This window comes from Pinus tabuliformis, chromosome 9, assembly GCF_031772625.1.
Source record: "Pinus tabuliformis cultivar Carrire ecotype Pingquan chromosome 9, CPIR1, whole genome shotgun sequence".
Lineage (NCBI taxonomy): Eukaryota > Viridiplantae > Streptophyta > Pinopsida > Pinales > Pinaceae > Pinus > Pinus tabuliformis.
Window position 1 is genome coordinate 697,027,318 of NC_142307.1, and position 21,452 is coordinate 697,048,769.

At 36.0% G+C, this 21,452-nt stretch overlaps 1 protein-coding gene across 1 annotated transcript; it reads right to left on the reverse strand.

The window, feature by feature from the left end:
- Window positions 1–2,526: 2,526 nt before the first annotated feature.
- LOC149150564 (large ribosomal subunit protein mL101 (rPPR4)-like) lies at window positions 2,527–16,728 on the reverse strand. Its single transcript, XM_089437907.1, has 3 exons — window positions 16,425–16,728; window positions 15,819–16,326; window positions 2,527–4,351 (listed from the first exon to the last, which is right to left on the reverse strand). Exons 1-3 carry the CDS (start codon window positions 16,457–16,459, stop codon window positions 3,101–3,103), a joined length of 1,794 nt encoding a protein of 597 aa, XP_089294033.1. The 5' UTR covers window positions 16,460–16,728; the 3' UTR covers window positions 2,527–3,100.
- Window positions 16,729–21,452: the final 4,724 nt, after the last annotated feature.

The following is a 21,452-nucleotide window of genomic DNA, read 5'->3' on the forward strand; positions in this document are numbered from 1 at the left end:
TAACATAGATAATTCTCTCTAATGTTTAATGCAAATTCTCTTTTTGATGTGAGAAGTGCAAAACCTTCACTATCGACAAAATGTCCAAAAGGTGGTAAACTCCATTTTCACTGATTATCGATCTATGGAACTCACTAATGGCATCTATGATCACAAAATGATTCAAGGGTTTGAAAAGGTAGAAGTAATAAATTTCACCAATGATTGATAATGTCATCAGTGATTGGCAAGATTGAATAAAGTTTTTTGAAAGGTAAAATATTAAATTTCATCGATGGCATATAATATCAATGGCGATCAAATAACATTGGACAAAGTTTTCCAAAGAATAACATATTAAATTTCATTGAGGGTTGATAAGTACATCCGTTGTCAATAAAAAGTCGGGTGTTGACTTCATTGATGATCGATAAAAAAAATTGGGTTCTACCTCATCAACAATCGGCAAAAAGTTTGGGGTTTGACCTCATCAGCAACCAGTAAATAGTTTGGAGTTCCCGATCTACAAAATGTTTGGGTTGACCTCATCAACAATCAGTGAAAATTTAGGTGTCCTAACTCATCGACGATTTACAAAAAGGTTGGGGTTGAATTCATTGACAATTGGCAAAGGTTGGGATTTTATCCCATCAAAGATCAAGAAAATATTTTGGGTTGTACTATGGTAACTTGTGGAATTCTCTAGATGGTTGATGAAACCTTTAGTGCTTTGAAATGAAATGAAATGAAATTTTAACGCCAATGAAACTAAAAATAGTCTATGGGACCATTAGTTCCTTGTTTTTCGCCTTTTGCAATTCAATCATTTTCTTATTCAAATTGATGATGAGCTGGTCCAACCTTCCAACAATCCCTTCGTTGAAAAGACAATGCCAAGAAACTGATGCTAACATATTACCATAACTTTCTCTGATGTCTTTGAATGCATCACATTCCAAAATGAAATGTTTCTCTGATTCCACTGCCCCAGACGTGCAAAATGTACACACCCGTTCTTCCCAAGCTTCTTTGGGCATTTTCCATCGTCCTGTTTCACATCGAAGTTGATGTGAGTTGGTTCTTAATTGAGCAATAAGAACCTTTGCGCTCTACGGAATGCTAGCTCCAATGAACTTTTTTTGTTGTAGATCGCACATAGAGTTGAATTCCTCAATGTAATACTTTTTTCAACCCAACATTTTTCCCCATACACGTTTACAAAACTCCCCATAACAAAATTCTTTAGCTCCTTACCATTTGTGGGATAGACATTAAGGTAGATATTCCATTTTTGCATCCATATGTAATTTTGTTTCATCCATGTTTTATTTCTTTCACTCATGCCTTCATTAAAATAACATTAGGTCATTGACCTACTCCCATTTGCTCAATTCTTTTTAGATATCTTATGAGTTGCACCATAGGAATTGCTTATATGGGAGTTGCTCCTGTTTCACTCAACATTATCTCATAAGGTATCGAAACATTTTATTTTGAACTTGCTCATGATCAAGTGTTTTTGGATTTTCTCAATTTGTTTCCATTTTGAGACAGGGGTGTTGGTAGCCCACAATTCACACCCATATAGCATCACTCGACAAACTAAGAATCCAAAAAGCACTTTAGTCGTTTTCCAATCCCATAACTCTGTCTCTCTACCTCTGTTTTGAAGAGCATATCTTTCCACCCTCCTAGAATTTTCTTCTTTCTACAGTCCTCCCAATTAAGTTTGTTGTTGAAATCAATCCCGAGGTACTTGTACTCATTTACTTCTTCAAGAATGTTGCCTTCAAAGAAGAATGTAGCAACGATGCTTGCTTTTATTAGAGAAAATCATTATTTTGGTCTTGCTAGTATTGACTTGCATCCCCACTACTCTACAAAAATACTCAAGATTTTGGTTTTGCATCCTCACTGCTCTACAAAATTATTCAAGAGCATATAGGTGCATTTGCAATCCATGCATTGATTTAGAAATCAATACAAGATCAGCATAAAAGAAGCTTTATCACAAACTCTCCCAACCGAACACCATCTCCACCTGGTAGAAATTAGCATGTAGATCATGTTTACACGTGAGTTTAATTGGACATGGACTTTGTTTATTATTTAATAATGGTGAAATAAAATTATTTACGTGAATTTATAAATTAAAGTTTTACGCCATTGCCAATATAGTGAATTAATTGGAGCTTATTAATGACATAGAGGGGTCGGATGGCTTTGGTGCTGACTCAACACTCCACTTGATGTGACACGTGCACTAGGGTGCCACATCATCTAGGTAGTTATGGTAGTTATTTAGTAGCACGGACATGGTGCCAAAAAGGTGAACATCCTCAAATGATCATATCTCGATGATCCATAATCATGATCATATCTCGATGATCCATAATCAAATTTTAATATAGTTTATACCATTGAAAAGCTACCGACGAATAGAAAGTGATCGCAATCTCAAAATGGATTTTTTCATTGAATAAAAAAACGAAAAAAAATGATAACACAAACCATAAAGAGGGTTGGGTATGTTACAAATTCCAAACATTAAACTAGCTTTCAGAAATCAAGTATTCTCCAGCTTAAATTTATGTAAAGAGAAGAACCAAAAACTAGACAGCATTCAAATTCACTCATGACAATGCTTACAATCGTAAAACTGTATGTCAGTACCACAATCCTCAGGTAATCAGCAATGCTTCCAGAGATACTATAGTTTTTCGAAGCAGTGTTACATCCATAAGAGCCTCGAGAAAATAAGTGGGGCTGATGTCAGCCACAGTATAGTGGAGACAAGCGGATAGAGTTCACCCTACTGGATTAAAATTTCACAGCTGCGTCACACGACAACTTCAGCCTTTATTTGTGTTTCACCGTGATTATGGTACATTTAAGCCGATGTTAAAGTGGGCTTCTTTTACACATACTTCTAGGAAAAAGACAAGGCTTAGACACCGAAGCCTCTGCAAACCATTTGTTTTGCTTGCAACCTCTCTTTCACGCATAAATATTTCAGCAGAACCCAGAACTTCTGAAGAACAATTGCCTTGTCTGCGATGCCTGTCAGTTTCTCCAAGTAATGGTCCACGTGCCTGCAAGAATTTGAAAAGCCCGACTCTTCTTAAGATTCATTCGTTTGTTTGAGAAGGGTGTCCGTTTCTTCATCAGGAATGACATTATCTTCCATCATAAGTTCTGATATTCTGGAAGGAACTTTATCAACACGAAGATATGTGCGAAGCAAAGAGTTGTAAATTTCTGTGCTCACAAATTTCACCCCTCTCAGAGTCTTCAAAAATTCCTCTGCACTTTTAACATCACCTTGCTTCTCAAAATGTCTTAAAATTTCGAGCACATTTTCAGACTTTGGCTGCCAATGATTTTGTCCAAGTGATAGAGATCTTGTCATTGCCTCCATAGCCTTGTGAACTTGTTCACTCTGTATATAGCCCTCAGCAAGGATTTCCCAGGTAATGGCATTTGGTTTGCCCCCATTCTTCATAATATGCTGAAGGAAGACTTCTGCTTTTTGCAAATACCCTTGTCTGGTATAAGCACCAAGAAGGATATTGGATACTCTGATATCATCAAATGATTTCACAGATAACCATTTTTTAACAAAAGCCTCAGCTCCCTCAAGATCCCCCATCCTTACCAATGAAGAAACCAAGCATATATAGCTTCTGTTTGTTGACATAGGAAATGCCAATTCATAAGATTGCCAAATTCTGTATACTTCATCTTTATTCCCTAGGCTACCATACAAACTAATTAGGTGATCATAAGCAACTCTATACTTTCGTTTCGTCTTAACTTCCACTTCTATCATTTTCTTCTCCAATTTTTTCAAAGCAGATTCTGCTTTGTCAAAGACTTGGGCCTTTATATAAATGCTTGCTACAGTGCTGTAAATATTCCAATCTGGATCTATATTATCATCAAGCTCCAGTTCAATCAACACCCCTTCCACTCGATCCATGTGTGACAAAGCCGCATAACTTTTCATCCAAATGCTATAAGAATATGCATCCAGTGAGATGCATTTTTTCTTCATTCCTTGGATCACCAGAGGCACCTTTTCAAATTGCTCCATGTTCATGTAAAGTGTCATCATTTCATTATAAGGAAGTGGATTGTTAGCAAATCCCAAGTACTTCATTTTTTCCATTGTCGCTTCTGATTTTTCAATATTTTTCTCTTTTACGTAACAGTTCAAAATTGCAGAATAAGTTTGATGATTCTTTTCAATAGCAGGGAGATTTGCAAAGTAATTTTCAGCACTAGAAATGCCATGCACTTTTGCTATCAAGTCTAAGTGGATAGCACGTTCACCTGAAGAGAATGAAAAGTTTTGGCCCATCCACTCAAAAATCTGCAAAACCGCAATAAAGACAATATAGAGAAATCAATCAAATATTAATAACAGCCAAAGAGATCGAATTATGTGAAGATACAAACAATAAATCTGGAAATAAGTGGAACACAATCATCAACATTCAAAACAGAGCATTTTAAAATACAGAAAACTGAAAGCGGTATCTATTTTCATTACAGTCATTTTGTGATTGACAGCATAGTTACTAAATTGAAATTTGAAAAACAAAAGAAGCAAGGCCATCACAGTTTCTATGACTAACCCTGAATTTCACCTTAACATCCCTTTTGAGCTTTAGGTGAATTTAGAGCTAGCCTGTTGGTCCTTCCTAATTCAAATGATGCCACAACACTTTACAGAACTAACCATACATGATACTGATACATGTTTTAGCTATCAAGAATAAGAGGATAGAATATTCACAAAGGAAAAACAGATTCTTTCATTATCACTCATCAACTAAGACATCTACAGTATGGTTGTCATTATATGGATTCTATTTCCTTGCATATTCTGTGTAATCCATCAAGTGCGTAACCAAAATCTGGGTGCAGAGGGAGTTGCAGCAGTGCATCGATGTAGCACAAGACACTGCATTGCCGTGTTACATTGATGCAGCACCATAAACCCCTCCATCCCTGTAATTATGGGGACATCCCAATCCCATTCAATGGAGAGACAATTTAAACTTTACATATGCAATATGCATAAGCAAATATAACTAAGTTGCACGAAACGCCAAAACGTTTCAGCGTTTCTGAAACAGTTATGTTTAGAAACATCACCTCCCAAAAATAGAAACGGCTGAAACGTTATATATATATAAGTGAATAACACATTGTATAAACCCCTCCATCCCTGTAATTTTGGGGACATCCCAATCCCATTCAATGGAGAGACAATTTAAACTTTACATATGCAATATGCATAAGAAAATATAACTAAGTTGCACAAAATGCCAAAACGTTTCAGAGTTTCTGAAACGGGTATGTTTAGAAACATCACCAACCAAAAATAGAAATGGCTGAAACGATATATATATATATATATATATATATAAGTGAATAACACATTATCTTGCAAGAAAAAAGGGAATAACTTAATAAACAATGTTCCACCGAGTTTCCAGGACGGGGAAATGTGGGAGTGGAGATACGCACAATGGGAACGTATATAAAACACCCCAAAATTTAGGGATATTTCAAGGAAACGGGGGACGTCAGAGTCATAAAAATTATAAAATTATTAAAAATTTAATATATAAAAATAAAAATTAATTAATTAAAAAAAATATATATCCAACAATATGACAGTAACTAAGTTAATAAATAGTAAATCTTCATAGTTATGAAATGTACATTTAAATATGACAATCATTTTGTATTAGACTATTATGAATCATAATTATCATTTGATCAATCATCCATGTAAAATTGTTATTCTAAAGGTAAATTACTAAATCGAATCCATCATTTGACATTATGCAATGTTCCATCTAAATTCATCATTTGGCAATGGGCATTAATATTATGCAAAGTGCATCTAAATTAAATTAATCATTTGATAATTGAAATTACACAATGCACATCAAAAGTAAATTATTCATGACAATGACATTATATTTAAGTCTAAAACAGCCATAGAATACTAAACTAAAAGTAAACATACAACGTAGTGAAATACTAGTAAATTTCTCAAAAAGTACTAAATAATAAATCGTAGCTCCAATCTGGTGGCTCCAAGTCACAAAATGAAAATCACAGCTCCAAATGTCTCAAGCCCCCAATCTATGGTAAATCTGAATCACAACAAATTGCAGGTGGAAAATGTCGAGCGGCGGCAGCAGGAAAATCTCGGTCAACAAGGTAAAATGTTGAACAATAGTAGAAGGAAAATGTCGAGCGGCAAGGTAAAATTGTAGGGTTAATGAGAAATGTGAATGATTATGTTTTAAAGTTTTAATTTATCCTTTAGTTTTTATTTTCATTTTTTAATTATATTAAAATTTGTACTTTTTGTAATTTTTTATGTTTTTAATTGTTATTAGCAAAAAAATCTGGGGGGACGCAGGGGACGTGTTTCATCACCAAAAAAAGTCCCCCTTGAAGTTTCCCCGAGTTTTCCCAAAAAAGGGGTCGTGGGGAAACGTTTCCCTAGGAATTTCCCCGTCCCGGGAGCATGGGGGAGTGAGGAAGCGCATCCCCCACCTTGGGGGGCGCATCCCCGTGGAACATTGGGAATAAGACCCATAGATGACAATTTAGAAGGAAAAACAAGTCTATATTAACTCTCATAGATAATTACATGATGGTTGAGTTTCGAACAAGCTTCGAAGTTTCAAGTAGGGGTACAGCTCAAAACGTCAGATTCCTAGAAGTTTTATGCAACATAGAAATATAATATTTTCAGAAAGCAAAGAAAACATTCCCAATTAATAGGTCGATGCACCCTAACAACTCCCTCCATGCCCTGATTTTGTAGACGTCCACGATGGATTCGAAAACATCACCGAAAGAAGGCAGCTAATGTCATCACCCAGAAAACATTTTGAAGATTGATTAAAAAACATTAAAATTAAAAACATACTACAAAGATCTCTTAAGTATTAAAAGTGACAAATCTAATTCCCACCAATAAGACTTTAGTCTTTTCGCTATAAATGTCTTTTCACTATTTCTTGACATCTTGGATATCAGCAAAGAGTAACTGCAATGATCTAATCTTCCAACTGTGAACCATTATGACATCAATTTTAAATAAAAGTGTATTTGAATATGCTTCTTCTTATCATTGCATTTTTGTTGAACCATTATAACATCAATTTTAAATAAATATGCTTCTTCTTATCATTGCTTTTTTGTTTTTTTAAAGACCGAACACCAAATGGTAATATCACTAGCATACCCCCAAAGCAGGGGAAATTGAAACTCTGAGTGAATCAGGTTGGTTATATTGTTCAAAGATCACGGGATTTTGTTTTTTTGGATGGAAAATGAATATTTCAAAAGGTCTTCTAGTTGGGGTAAATGCGAGTAGACATGTTATAGGAGGATGTGATGTTAGAAATCATGAAATAGCCACTCATTTCTTAATTGGAATACAAGCAAATAAAATGTCGTCGTTATGTATCGGGGCATTTTCATTAGTTATAACTTATTTGTACAATTCAATGCTAAAGCCAATAATTCAATGTCATCCATAGGCATTTCTGAGATGTTAACTCCCATGTCACCACCCCATCCCACAATGAAAACATCTCAAAGGTCCAGTACTCACCACCGTTGACAAAATTAACAATGAATATCTCATTATCCCACCTACTCTCAAAACTTTTGAGGTTGCTTGTTCATTATTGAAAACTTTCGTTAAATAAAAATAACATTGCAAGTTGTGTCAAGACCCTTGCATTGCACTGTGATCAATGGTAGATCAAGTTTATATAAAGTCTAAACTTGATGGGAAATTTGTTTCTTGCATATATTTGTTTAATTTCACTAATCAATGTAATAATCCAATCCATCACTATTATGTTTCTATAGATTGCAAATAAAAACAAGTGCTTATAAGTGAATCAATTACATAGATGAAAGAAAGAATGATTGAAAACATTTTGTTTATTGACTAATGACTTACAATAAGTACCTAAATGCCCTCTTGAAGAACCTGAAATCACGTCTTTGTAGCTCTAATCTTATCACAAAGTCAACTACCATAGAGTCCTTAGCATTGAACTTGTCTAGGTGCCATTTCTATAGCAAATTAAAAAAGCAAAGGAGGATCAAATGACTTATTTATGAGCTTATTTCAACGTCTATGTGAAGGTTCCACTGATAATTATGTGGAAGCTCTGCACATATGTGAATTGGAAGGAGTTTAAGGTGACCATAATGTTGAATTTGGAAGGTGAGGCCCCTCATTCTATTTCTGGTTTCTGAATATTGTTTTGCAAGGTATTCCGTTACTTCTTCCTTGCATTTGGAGTGTGATTCACTTTTAAATGGAAGTTAGCCTATGAGGGACACAACTGATAGCCACTTTTGGATCTAATGGTCATGTCGTGTAGATTAATAAACATACTTGGTATTTTAATAGATCACAGAAATAGATGAATTAGTGTTTATGGATTTCACTTAAAGCGATTGAAGCCTTGTTGGCAGCCTACATCACAAAGTGTGAACAAGATTACTTTTAGAGGTCATTAGGTACATGCACCCATGCTCATTAACCCAAAATTTATATTGATATTATTATTGTATATTTACTCTCTCAAGTTGTGGAACTTTTTGCAACAAGTGTAGACCACCTTACGCATGACAACCTAATGTCAGGTTTTGATAGGCGATGTGTTCCTTGTGTTGAAAAGTATAACTAGGTTCGGTCTTCATAATGACATGCAATTATGACTTTGGTAAATGATGAAAAGAAGAAAATAAAAATTATTATTGTAATGCCTTGCTTCATGGGTTTCAAGAGCAAGAGGTTTTATTTTAGATGGCTCTCATTGTGAGCCCTTAAGAATTGTAAAAAGAATTAATGTCATGTATGAAGAACTCTTCTTGAGCATGTGTCAAATGTATATGAGTCTATAAAGCCCTCCAACAACAATCACAAGTCCTTCTCTTCATGTTGCCCTCCAGATGAAGTAAAAGATCACGTCAGCTCACTTGAATAAAGACACATCTATTCGATGCACATGTCGGCTTAAAATATAGGACGAACTACTATATATACGTGGCTAGGGTCTTCACATTTCGGACAGTCAGAAGCTCGCATATATCTCTGTAATTTCGGAAGAAAAATCACAGTCAACAGTTCAGATGTCTCTGAGTTTTTCGGTGATCAAATGCAGTAGATAAATTCAGTACAGCAAGGAGAAATACAGTGAGACTACAGTGATCAAGGTTTGGAACAATCACAAGAAGGGTCTCTCTCTGTTTCGGTCTAATTGCAGAGGTAATATTGCGGATTGGAGCAGAGAAAGTTTCGGTGATACTACAGTGATGTCTCCTCACTGTCTCAATGTTATATCACAGCAAAGACCTTGGTACTCTGTCTCACAACAAAGGAGAGATCGGTGCCACTCGGGAAGAAGGTCAAAGTGTGTGACTAGGTCTCAGGGTTATTGCATGAAGAAGGTCTCGGTGTGACTATGATTCGTATCTTTACAGTGATCTCAGTTCGATGTCATCTCATGACTACAGTGATCTCATATGGTACAAAATCTGAAGGAGAAGGAACCGTGAGAAAGTGAATGAGAAGGTGGAAGAGGCCTTAAGTATTGGTCTTGGAGTGGCTAATAGGTCAGAGGTCTTGGTCTTGGTATTAGTCAATTGGAATCTCTATAAGAAGAATTTGTGCGGGTTTTCCTCTAAAAGAGTGAGAGGTTTTGGCCCTGGCTGATAGCCTAAATTCTGTGTCTCTTGTCTATTTATGCTCATGCTTCGGTTATTGTTTGATGAAGAACACTAATAATCTAAAAAGAAGAAGATTCTAATCTTAAGAAGTAAAAAGCATTCGCAAGCAGTTAATAATCGAAGAGAAATCACCTAATACTAATGCCCTATATTTCTCAACATGGTATCGAAGCTAAGGTATCAAAATTTAAAAAAGGGCACGAAATCAAAGAGACACTCAAGGATCGAGTTTCAAGATAGAGCTCATATACAATAGTACATGGCAGTAACAATATGATTAACATTTATAGCATTCCCTGCAACATAGCCAATGTTAGCTCATTAAACATAGTAGCATACATAACTCAGAATCTACAGCAGCATACTCCACATAATAGACCCTCCATAAAATACTTTACAGATGGATGACTTCTGCATGATGGCAAGGATCAACAGGGAGCTAACAATTTCCCCTCTATCCTCAAAAGATAAATACCTTGTATCTCTTCCTTGATTATTATTATTGTTATTTTACTCTTGTCTTTGTTCCTTTTGCTTGGTTATAATCAATTCTTTCATGGCCTCCTAGTGAGGGTTGCAGGGACATTGTAAAGGCTACCAAGGGTTTGGTAGCAGATGAAAGCATTGGGAAGAACGAAGCAAAGCTTGCAACAAGAGGATTCTCCCCAAGTGATTTGTGTTCAGGAAGGAGAAGTTGTATTGACATCTAGAACCATGCCTGATGACCGGAAGAGCTCCTAGTTTACAGGGAGCAGGTAGGCCGGCAAGTTTGAAGGATGCCATAATGAAGACTGTGTCGAGATTTGAGGAAAGTCAATGATGAATTCCAAGTGGATCTACAATTATGCGATAACATAGAGAATTACAAAGCAAGATCCAAGGATTCTCCCAAAAAGAGGGAGAAGACTATAACAATATGTTTGCTTCAGTTATTAGGTACACTTCTGTTAGAACTATTATCATTTCTATTGCTTTGAAAATTGCACCAAGTGGATGCAGAGATCGATTTTCTCAATGGCGTAATTGAGGAAGAAGTAGTGTGCATAGAGCTACCTCAAGGCTTTGAGGTACATGAGAAGAAGTCTCCTACTTGCAGACTGAAGAAAACTTTGTACGATCACAAACAGACACATTGGGCATGGCATTCTTAGAATATTTGATGAGTATTGGTTGATCTTGTTATTATATGACTTATTTTTGACAATAGCATAAGGAACCACGTGACAAAGGGAGCAGCAGTGGCAGGAGGATATGCTTCCGTAATAGGAGGGACTAGTCAGGCCCTGCTTCAATGTCAGAGGGAATTGACATCTGAGTTTGAGATGAAGGATCTTCGTTGGATACATTACTTCTTAGTACTAGAAGTGTGACAAAAGTAGAGTAAGCATATTATCACAATCCTTCAGAGATTTGGAATGATGGACAGCTAGTCCATGGCCACTTCCATGACAACTAATTTGAAGAAGCTAAGTGGCAGAGGGAGTAGCCGTATTGCTACAGTAAGATCTGCTTCAATGTCAAGCAGTTGTGGTGATGGTTCCAGTGAAGGAAACAACTGCAGGGATATACAGATTCAAATTGGGCAGAGAGTGTTGAAGACAAGAAGAGCACATCAGGATGATGATTCAATTTGGGTTTTTCATGGGTAGGAAGCAGACATTTGTCACACTCAGAACTGCAGAGGTCGAGTATATTGCAACTAGTTTGGCGAGTTGTGAAGCAGTATGGCTTCGGTAACTACTCGCAAGATTGTTTGATCAGGTGCAAGAGACAACCATGATGATAGGTCAAAGCACATTGAGATCAAGTACCAAGACATGGTACAAAAGGGAGCAGTGAGGCTCCAATGCATTTCTACAGTCGAGCAAGTTGCTAACATTCTCACAAAGCCTCTGAGTGAAGTTTGTATACTTCAGGGATAAGCTTGAGAAGTTTGTACACTTCAGGGACAAGCTTGAGAAGTTTGTATACTTCAGGGACAAGCCAGAGTGGTTGAGAATGTTTTCCTTAGTTAGAGGGAGCATTGATGTTGTTGCATCAAGGGGCAAACATTCTCCCTAGGTCAGAATATAAACAGGTCAAAGTATTGACCAAGGGCCACAAAATGTGGCTAGGGAGAAAATCCCAAGCCCGAAGTGCTCCCCAAGTAGGCAAGTGAGTGCCTTTGGCATCGGGAAGGAGAGATACCATTCAATTAGCATGCAAGAATGGTAATAGCCCAGGGTTTCACCACGGGTCACGGGTGTTGACCAGGGTCCAAGTGACGACTTGGGTAATTGGTGAATTGCTCTAAGTGACAACTTGTTGAGCATGACAACAGGTAGTGGATTGACATATCAACATAGCTAGCTCATTCAACCTTTCCTTAGAGAAATTTTTCAACAAGAGAACACCTGTGGAAGTCATTATGAATACCTCCCTAGCTAAGAGGGAGTGTTGGAGTTTTGTAGCTTTGGTTGGTCTTCATAATTTGTATTAGCCCTACAAAATTGACAGATACAAATTGTACTTCAAGTCGGCTTCATAAGAAGAAAATTTGAATTTCAAAAACATGAATTTGCCTCCAAAATTTAAAGTTGGCTCCTCCATTTGTCAAGTCAACCCCTCCATTTGTCAAGTCGGCCCCAATGAACGGACACACCCATTCGAACTCTTGAAATGCCTATATATAGGTCATTTGTCTTCCTCAACAAAGCAAGAATTCAAATCACTTCTAAGACAAAATTCAAACCAATCTGAGGCAGAATTTTAGGCTAATCTGAGGCCTAATCTAGGGCTGGAAAGAAGGACGAATATGAGGCCTAATATAGGGCTAGAAAGAAGGACAAATTTTCTGAGGCTCAAGCTGACTGAATTTTCTGAGACTACTATTATGTTGGTTGACCATGTTTGACCTGGGTTTGATTCTTATTATTCTTGTTTCTTATTTTGACTAGAAAGAACAGATGTATTCCTTGTTGAATGGACAAATTTCTCTAAGGAAAAGGTTGTTGGGTTTTTCCCCCATGTGGATTTTCCTAAGGTAAATTTTGTGTCCTCTTGTTTGGTTATCTCTTCTTGATCTTACTGGCATTATTGTTTATTGTTGAATATTTAAAATGTGTAATTGCTTAATGATTGGCTATCTCTTCTTGATCTTACTGGCATTAGCGTTTACTATTGAAGATTTTCTATGTGTAATTGCTTAATGATAAATATGAGATAAATTAATGGATAAAATCATTGGAAGTAATTATTAGTCTAGGAAATCCAAAAAATCAACAGGGTGAAGCTATGATATCCTGGTTTAGAAGGAAGCAAACTTCTATTGCACTCGGTATAGCCGAGGCAGATTGTATCGCAACCTGTGTCGCAAGTTGTGAAGCAAAATGACTTTGGAAGCTTCTTACAAGACTCTTTGATCATGTCACTTCATCTAGGAAATGGTGAGGAAAGGAGCAGTGGAGCTCCATCCATAGATGAGGAGATTGCAAGCATTCTCACCAAGCCTCTCTCTAGAGTGAAGTTTGTATACTTTAGAGACAAGCTTGGCATGATGCAAAATGTCTCCCTCTTTGAGAGGGAGGGTTGATCTCTTCGCAAGATTAGAGCATACCATCTCCTGAAGCCATAAAGGACTTTGGCTAGGTCATAAAGGAGGTTGGGTCATAAAGGACTTTGACTAGAGGAGATGGATACATTCCCCTGAGATGCCAAAAGGACTTGGTTGGGTCATAAAGAACTTTGACCAGAGGTGAATGGCCAAGGAAATTCCAAGATTGGATAAATCTTTTCCTAAGAAGCCAGAAAGACTTAGCTGGATCATAAAGAACTATGACCAAAGGAGATAGATGTAATTCACTTGAGAAGCCATAAAGGAACTTGGCAAAGGGTGAATGGTCCAAAGGCAGATTCTCTCCTGAGAAGCCAAAAGGACTTGGCTAGTTCATAAAGGACTTTGACTAGAAGAGATTGATACATTTACCTAAGGAACCATAAAGGACCTTAACCAGAGGTAAAAGGCCCTAGATACTCACATTTCCTACTCCAGGATGGAGTGATCTATAGGCGTGCATATGAGAAGTTACATTGTCCACTCCAAGATGGACTTATCTTTAGACATGCATCAACATAGCAGCCAAGGAGAATACCTCCCTCGCTAAGGAGTGTTGATTTTTTGTGTAGCATCGAGAGGTATTCCCCCACATGCCAAGACGCCTCCTAAGTCAGCCTAGGAAAATTATGGGAATAAAAAAAAAAAAAAAATCTAGCCATCATGTAAGCTCAAAATGCTCAAGTCGGCCCCACTATGAAAGGTGTGACCCTTGGTCAAACCTCACCCATTTTGACAAGTATATATACAAAATGTCACACCTCCACTTTGACCAATTCAGAGCATCACATATTCTCTTATATTCTAGTCACACATGCAAAGTCAAAGGAGAAGATTCCTGGAGGTTTGGCTGAGCTAGTTTGATTGAGATTTCAGGTTGACTTTGACCACAAAAATATGTCCAGTTTGACCGCAAAAAAAGGACTATTTGACCCCCCGTTTGACCACGGGGGTTGAACGCATGTCTGAGTTGACCGCATGAGTCAACCACAAGTCCAAAGTTGACCGCAAGAGATAAGTTGACTAGGTTGAAATTTTAACAAAATTGACCATTTGGGTAGTTTGACCAACGTTGACTGACTGGTAGATTTACTAGGTTTGATTGGTATTTGCAATTGGATTTTGGCACAAATTTCTAGACAAATTTGGATTTGTAAACCTTGTTGAAGAAAATTTCTCCTAGAAGAAGGGTTGTTGGGTTTTCTCCCATGCTATCTTTGAGATGCAACAAACAAACCAAATACCCCATAAACCTCTTCTTCTTCTTCTTCGTTTTCCACAAAATCAGCTCCACACATAGCCAATGAGTTCAGTGCAAGAGCATTGCATAATAGCATCATTATTCTACAGAGTATCATGCATTATCACTCTCCACTTGAACAGTTCATGCCACATGGGCAAGCTTGTGTACTCCAAAGGTCATGAGAGTAATGCAAATAGATTTAGGCATGCTTTTCATTTGACTTTTAGGCCCACAATGCACCCTGATCTAATGCAACGAAGCTTCCTTTAAATAAGATCTTCAAATGCTCTTCTTAGACCAATTGCTCCGCCTAGAACCATCCCCCAATGCAATTTGGCTTCTTTGCCATTTTAATGTTTAAAGTACAAACAAGTCAAACCTGCTCAGGCGTACCAACATTTACCTTGCATCTTTATGCTCATGTGAAAATTTGTAGTCTTAGGACAAGGAGAGGGAGAGGGTAGGCTCATTACTTAGGCCTTCTAAGTAAGAGTTATACCTAAAGTACGTATATATTGCCCATCCTCATTAGGCATTTTAATTTGCTTAATTATATGCAGGTTTTACAAGTAGCTTTTTTGTGTTTGATTACTTTCTTTGCTGATGAGGCTTGCCACCTAGCATTCCATGGTTTCCATTTGACAGTTAAATTTGTTGTTTGGGGCTTAATGGCTTAATCGGAACATAGCAGTAGGGCTTACGTTTGTTTTCTTTGCTTTGGGAACTTCCTCCAATTTGTGAGATTCATACCATTACCAAATTTTAAGATGAGTTGGTGTTCAGTTCATTAACTCCATAAATGCACTTTCTAATCTTTGGATCACTGGGAATTTTCCACCCCTCCTTTTCAACCCTAAATTATGGCCTTTAAAATTTCAATCCAGATCTCTCTTGTAAATTAGTGTACCTAGAATCTCAGAGTTATCTGCGTCTTGTTAAACCGCTGCCACTAAAACTGCTACTTTTTACTTTTTACAATTTTAGGGTATCCTAGAGGTTTTGGGGACTGCCGAATCAACAAATAAATAAATAAAATACCATAGGCCAATCACAAATCGTTTACCAGAAAACTAAGAGTTTGGATAACGCATATCAGACTCCCCACAAAATGATACCTATTCAATTGCTGAAAAGCACATTCTTAGAAAAGTTGATATAACAACATAAAAGATTAAGGTAGTGAAAAATAATACAGAACGTGGGATAAAGAAAAACCTCTAAAGCATGCTTGTATCGATGAAACTTTCGGAGTTCCTTGACCATCCGTTTTATTTCTGCCTTCTTGACTCGCCTGCCTTCCCTAATCCACCCTTCCAAAACTTCCACCGCACTGCGCTTTGTATCTCCCAGCCGAGAAATTCTCTTATACAAACCAACCGTCGAACCCTGAGAGTACTGTTCTTCTTCTTCCTCTTCCTCATCCTCGAGTATTTGCTCACTCGACATGACCTCTGTGGAAACTGCTCTGAAAACCCCTACTTTACAAACCCCGGTCTCTTCATGTAGATTATTACCACCGGATAATATCCCATTCGAATAAATTTCCCGAAACCCGAAACTGTCATGTAAATTATTACCACCGGAAAATATTCCATTCGAATAAATTTCCCGAAACCCTAAACTGTCAGGCAAGGGGATCTTGAGGTAGCCAGCAAAGAAGGAATGCTGTATGGGCTTCCAACCAATAAGTGCACGTAAACTAGGGTTCGAAGAACTGGCAAGCCTGCGCATGATGAAGAGATAGATACACACGAATTTAAGTATGTGAGAATACTGTAATAAAATCAGCGAGTTTTAAGAGCTAAGGGGTAGTCACCTTACCGTTTGGTAATAGCCCAGGTAACAAGCGGCCTCATCGAATTGTTAAACGTGTAGAGAACCTTCGGCTGAGCAGCTCCAGCAAGCCCAGTTGTGAAACTGTAATGCGACAGTGTTCGCTGAAAAACAGGCAAAATTGCCGGGTTTAGTATCTTTAGGTCAATGCTTTCTACATTACAGAATGTCAAATGCTACAGCGAGCGAGCAGCCTGGCAAATCTGTTGGAAAGGCAGAGGAGGCCACCTCAAAATAACACAAATAATTCACATTACTTGTGTAAAATTTGATGATTACCATGAATATAGTGTTAACACAAAAATTTGATTTCTCTATTCCTGATAACAAACAAATAAACCCAAAAAAAAATTGATTTTTCTATTCATACAAAAATTTAAAGGGTATTTAACTTTTTTCAACTAGCACACAAAAAATGATTTTTACATTTTTTCCACACAAAAATTTACATAATTTGGTGAAAGGTATTTAACCTTTTTCAATTAGCAAATTAATCCGGGTGAAAAGTATTTAACCTTTTTCAGATAGTTACTCACCTAAAATAACTTGTCATTCAACTATACACTAAATTGTCTTTAGGCTCTCCGTACTTAAATAATTAAGTTATTTTAACTAATTAACTTATTTTAACAAAATACCATGGTGAAACCAAAAGCTACAAACCACAACAGAGGTATCTATTTGTACGGTACACTCGATAAGTCATCAAAGGGTTTAGGGTTTATTAACGCTTGCCACGACTGGACATATTTGGATTGAGACTTTGTGTGTGGGATGGTCGGTAAGTCTTGTGGATATGGTTTGGATAGGAAGGGATCTACTTCGACTTGAAGGTGTTTTTTATATTTTTTTATTAATTTAAATTTTTTAATATGGTTAAATATTTTAGGGAGTCTTTATAAAACTTTTGAATATAAGCGTAGGAGATTTTTAAAAACTACTGTCAATTGTAATAGGAGCATGCTCCACTTTTGGAATAAAAACATTAACGGTTCTTGTTAAAAAAATATATATATTTCAATAACTGAGGGATGGTGAGTGCATATGAAAAGTTTAACCATTAGAAAGTTACAAAGTTATATAATGTAAAAATGGATAGTGAACATGATGATCATGTGAGGAAATATATATGATTTGTTTTTTAGTTCTTACTAAAAAAGGTTAATTATTATTAAAAAATTATATAAATTTTCGTGAAATTGTAATTTTTAATTTCAAAATATAATATATTTAATAAAAAAAAATTATTGTTTTTTGTTCGAAAATAGGAAATGGTCAAAATGTTCTTTTGGGCAAGGATCCTTGGATGTGCAGTCTACATTAGTATTAACTTCCAAACTCCCTAATATATCTTCTGGTTAATCAAAGGAAAAATTATCTCGCTCATGTATCTCTCCAGCCCCTATATTCGGGTAAGCAATCCTAAATGCTTACTACGGATCTCCAACTTGAAGGAGAGGATGCAACTTCCAAGGAAAATTATATTAAAGCTTTAAAATTCCCAAATGTTACCACTTCTAACAGTGAAGACCAGCTTATATGGACCAAAAGTCATCATGGGAAGTATGCTGTAAAATATGGATATCTATCTCAAATTCATGAAACCGGAAATCCTCCTTGGTGGGGGAACATTCTTTGGAAATTGTGTTTCCCACCAAAGACAAAATTGTTCATGTGGCTCATGTTGAAAGGGAAGTCCCTACCTAAGACACTCTCCAAAAAAGGTCATTCCAAGGACCCAACATATGCTTTCTCTGCAAATCTTATGATGAATCCATAAATCATATCTCTATTAAATGTCTTTTCACTAAATAATGGAATTAAAATGGTCCTACCCCCAAGCCTTAAATTAGGCCACTAAGAACATCAATCTTAGTTTGAAACCTTAGCTCTCTAGCCACCTTCTAGACAATCTTAAGGAACTCCCTCTATGTGTCAGTTATGGTATCTGGATTGAAAGGAATGTTGTTATATTTGAAAATAGAGCCCCAAACTCCTCTAAAGTTTCCTCTCAAAGTCTGGCAATTCTCTCCTTATCGCCCTCATCCTCATCTGTCAGTTGTTTCTCTCCTCCTGAACTTGTTGTTATACAGACTGAATTGCCTTGGGTGTTTTTTTTTATGGCACTGCTTAGGGCTTCCCCTCAATTAGAGGTGCAAGGGGCATATTTCATCTTTCTGACATTCATTCTCTCTCATTCTAAACCAATATTAGGCCTGCTACAAATAACCTCATTGAACTCTTCGCTCTCTACATCATCATTCTTCTTGCAATATCCAAAAATCTCATATCTCTCCATATATATGGCGATTTTCAAGTGGTTATAAAATGGATGTGAAAAAAAACAACTCTGAGAAATTTCACCTTGCTTCGTCTCATGGAAAAAACAAATTAAAAAAAAATTGTATTTCTCGCTATCTCTTATCATCACATCTACTGGCGCGAAAATGAAGAGGCAGGTTAGCTCTCAAAAATTGGATTGGATCTTGACAAAGGCACATGCTCGATCTCTGAGACTAGAGAAGACCTTATAACATAATATATTTTTGACCCTTGAGTTTGACTTAACAATGGGGTCAATTATGCAACAAAAATGTTTGTTCAAGAATCATATCCAAGAGTTTTCCCTGAAGATGTTTTGTTGTTTACATTTCACATGCTACACATAAACTATATATATATAGATATAGAGGAAGGCTTTATGTCATTTTTGGATTATATTTTTCAAAGATTGTTGTGTTGTTAGTCTCTTTTTGTAAGATCATGGTAGTATGTATTCTAATTTTGACACATGTTAGCTATATAACAACTATAGCACGTTTTTGTATACACATGTGAATCACTTGAAATCGTTATATGTTATATGAATGCTTAAGCATTGTCAATGTAACATCTTTTATACTATATAAATTGCATACTTTTATTTTCGGAAAAAAATATAATAAATATAATATTTTAAAATTGTATTTTACATTTTAATTAGGCATAGTCTAACTTATAAATGAAATAGACTTTTTCACTATAATATGGCAAAACAATTTTAAGAAAGAATGTGATTTTTTGTTCTTTAAAACGTATTTTTGAATACATAAATAGATTCAACACCTCCACAAACCCCCTAGGGCACTAGAATTCTACAGATTAAACAACTTAAACTCAAGTTTTTGACAAAAATTTGTGCCAAAATTTTTATTAAAAAAAATGTGGTGAAAAAGGTCATTTCATCTATAAGTTAGACCACCCCTTTTAATTATATAATTTTAATAATTAATAGTTACAATTTTAATATTTTTTATAAATTTTAAGTTTAATTTTAAGTAAACTAGCACAACCATATAAATTAATGACTAGGAAGAACAAAAATCTGTGCCAAATTTTTTAATAAAAACAAAATGTCGTGAGAAAAGGTCATTTCATCTATAAGTTAGACTACCCCTTTTAATTATATAATTTTAATAATTAATAATTACAATTTTAATATTTTTTATAAATTTAAAGTTTAATTTTAAGTAAACTAGCACAACCATATAAATTAAATGACTAGGAAATGTACATCAAAACATTTACCCCACTATACATTTCACATTGCTTGGGTTAAAAAAATCATAAAAATCAACCAAATTATAATTTTGTTTTAAATTAGTATTAAAAGAATTAATATATGAGTTCAATAGTGTTCTTAACCATGGAGATTCACACCCGCTTTACCATGGAAATTTTTAAGTTGTAAAAAACTTTTGTTACAATACCATGCCTTATCATAACCCGGCGAGCGCTATTTCCACCTCCATAGAAACATAAATGCTACGTCCTTATAGCCCAGATCCCCTCCTCCTTACGTCATCGCATGTTCCATCTCGCGACTCGACCATGCATCCATCGCATGTTGACGTAAGGAGGGGTGTAAGGACGGGCATTTATGTTTCTATGGAGGTGGAAATAGCGCTCGCCATCATAACCACATGCCCAATATAACAAATGTTGATATGACAGTTTTTTTAATTAATTAATTTGAGATAAATTCATTAAAAGAGCATAACTAACTTGGAGATAAATATTAACTCTTGATCTATAAATACTACTATGAATATTTCAACATATTCTATGGAGGTTAAATCTCTACCATCCACCTAATAATTACTTATAATTAAATTAAATTTCTAAAAAACTCATTTTATAGAATAGAAAACAAATATTTATACTATACTATTAACATTTTCCGAATTAAACTGAAATACATGTCATCTATATGCCACTATACAGAATGGAGACATATCATATAATTCTACAAAGACAAAATGACACAACTAAGTTTAAAATTTTATCACAACATATATGCGTCACCAAGAGAGTTCTACAAAAACAAAAAATGGAGTTTTGTGAAAACAAAAAATGCCAGTAAAAGCTAGATATTATGGCAGATTAATGTGGCCTTCTTCTTTGATTTGATTATCTTCCATATATATGTAGTTCATGCTACCCAAACCATCTAATATTCCCTTCTTCGATACAAAATCCGAAACAGTATTGGCTTCCCTAAAAATGTGTTGGAAGGTGATCTGTTGGAAGGTCTGTCTGAGTTCGTTGATATGAGCAATCCAGCCACTTAGATAAGGAGGTGTGAAAGAAGTGTTGGCTATGATCCCATCAATAAGTGATTTTGAGTCTCCATATATATGTATGTTATTAATAGCCAGTCTTTTGGAGAACCAAAGTAGCCCCCATAGAGCTAGTACCTCTGCTCTCATATTCGTGCTAGCACTTGCATACCATGATATTTTATAGTGTGACATGTGATCCATCCTAAGCCATGCGCCGCAACCACATTGTCCTCTCGGTGTCGCTCCATCAAAGTAACCTGTAGGAAATATAATGTGAGGAGGAGAGTTTTGGATTGATAGATCCTTAACTCTCTGTGAGCCTGCTCTGAGTGTGTCCAGCCATGTACCAACCTTGTAAATAATTTTGAAGATATCAATCTCATAATTCTAAAAAATAAGACCATTTATGGCCTTC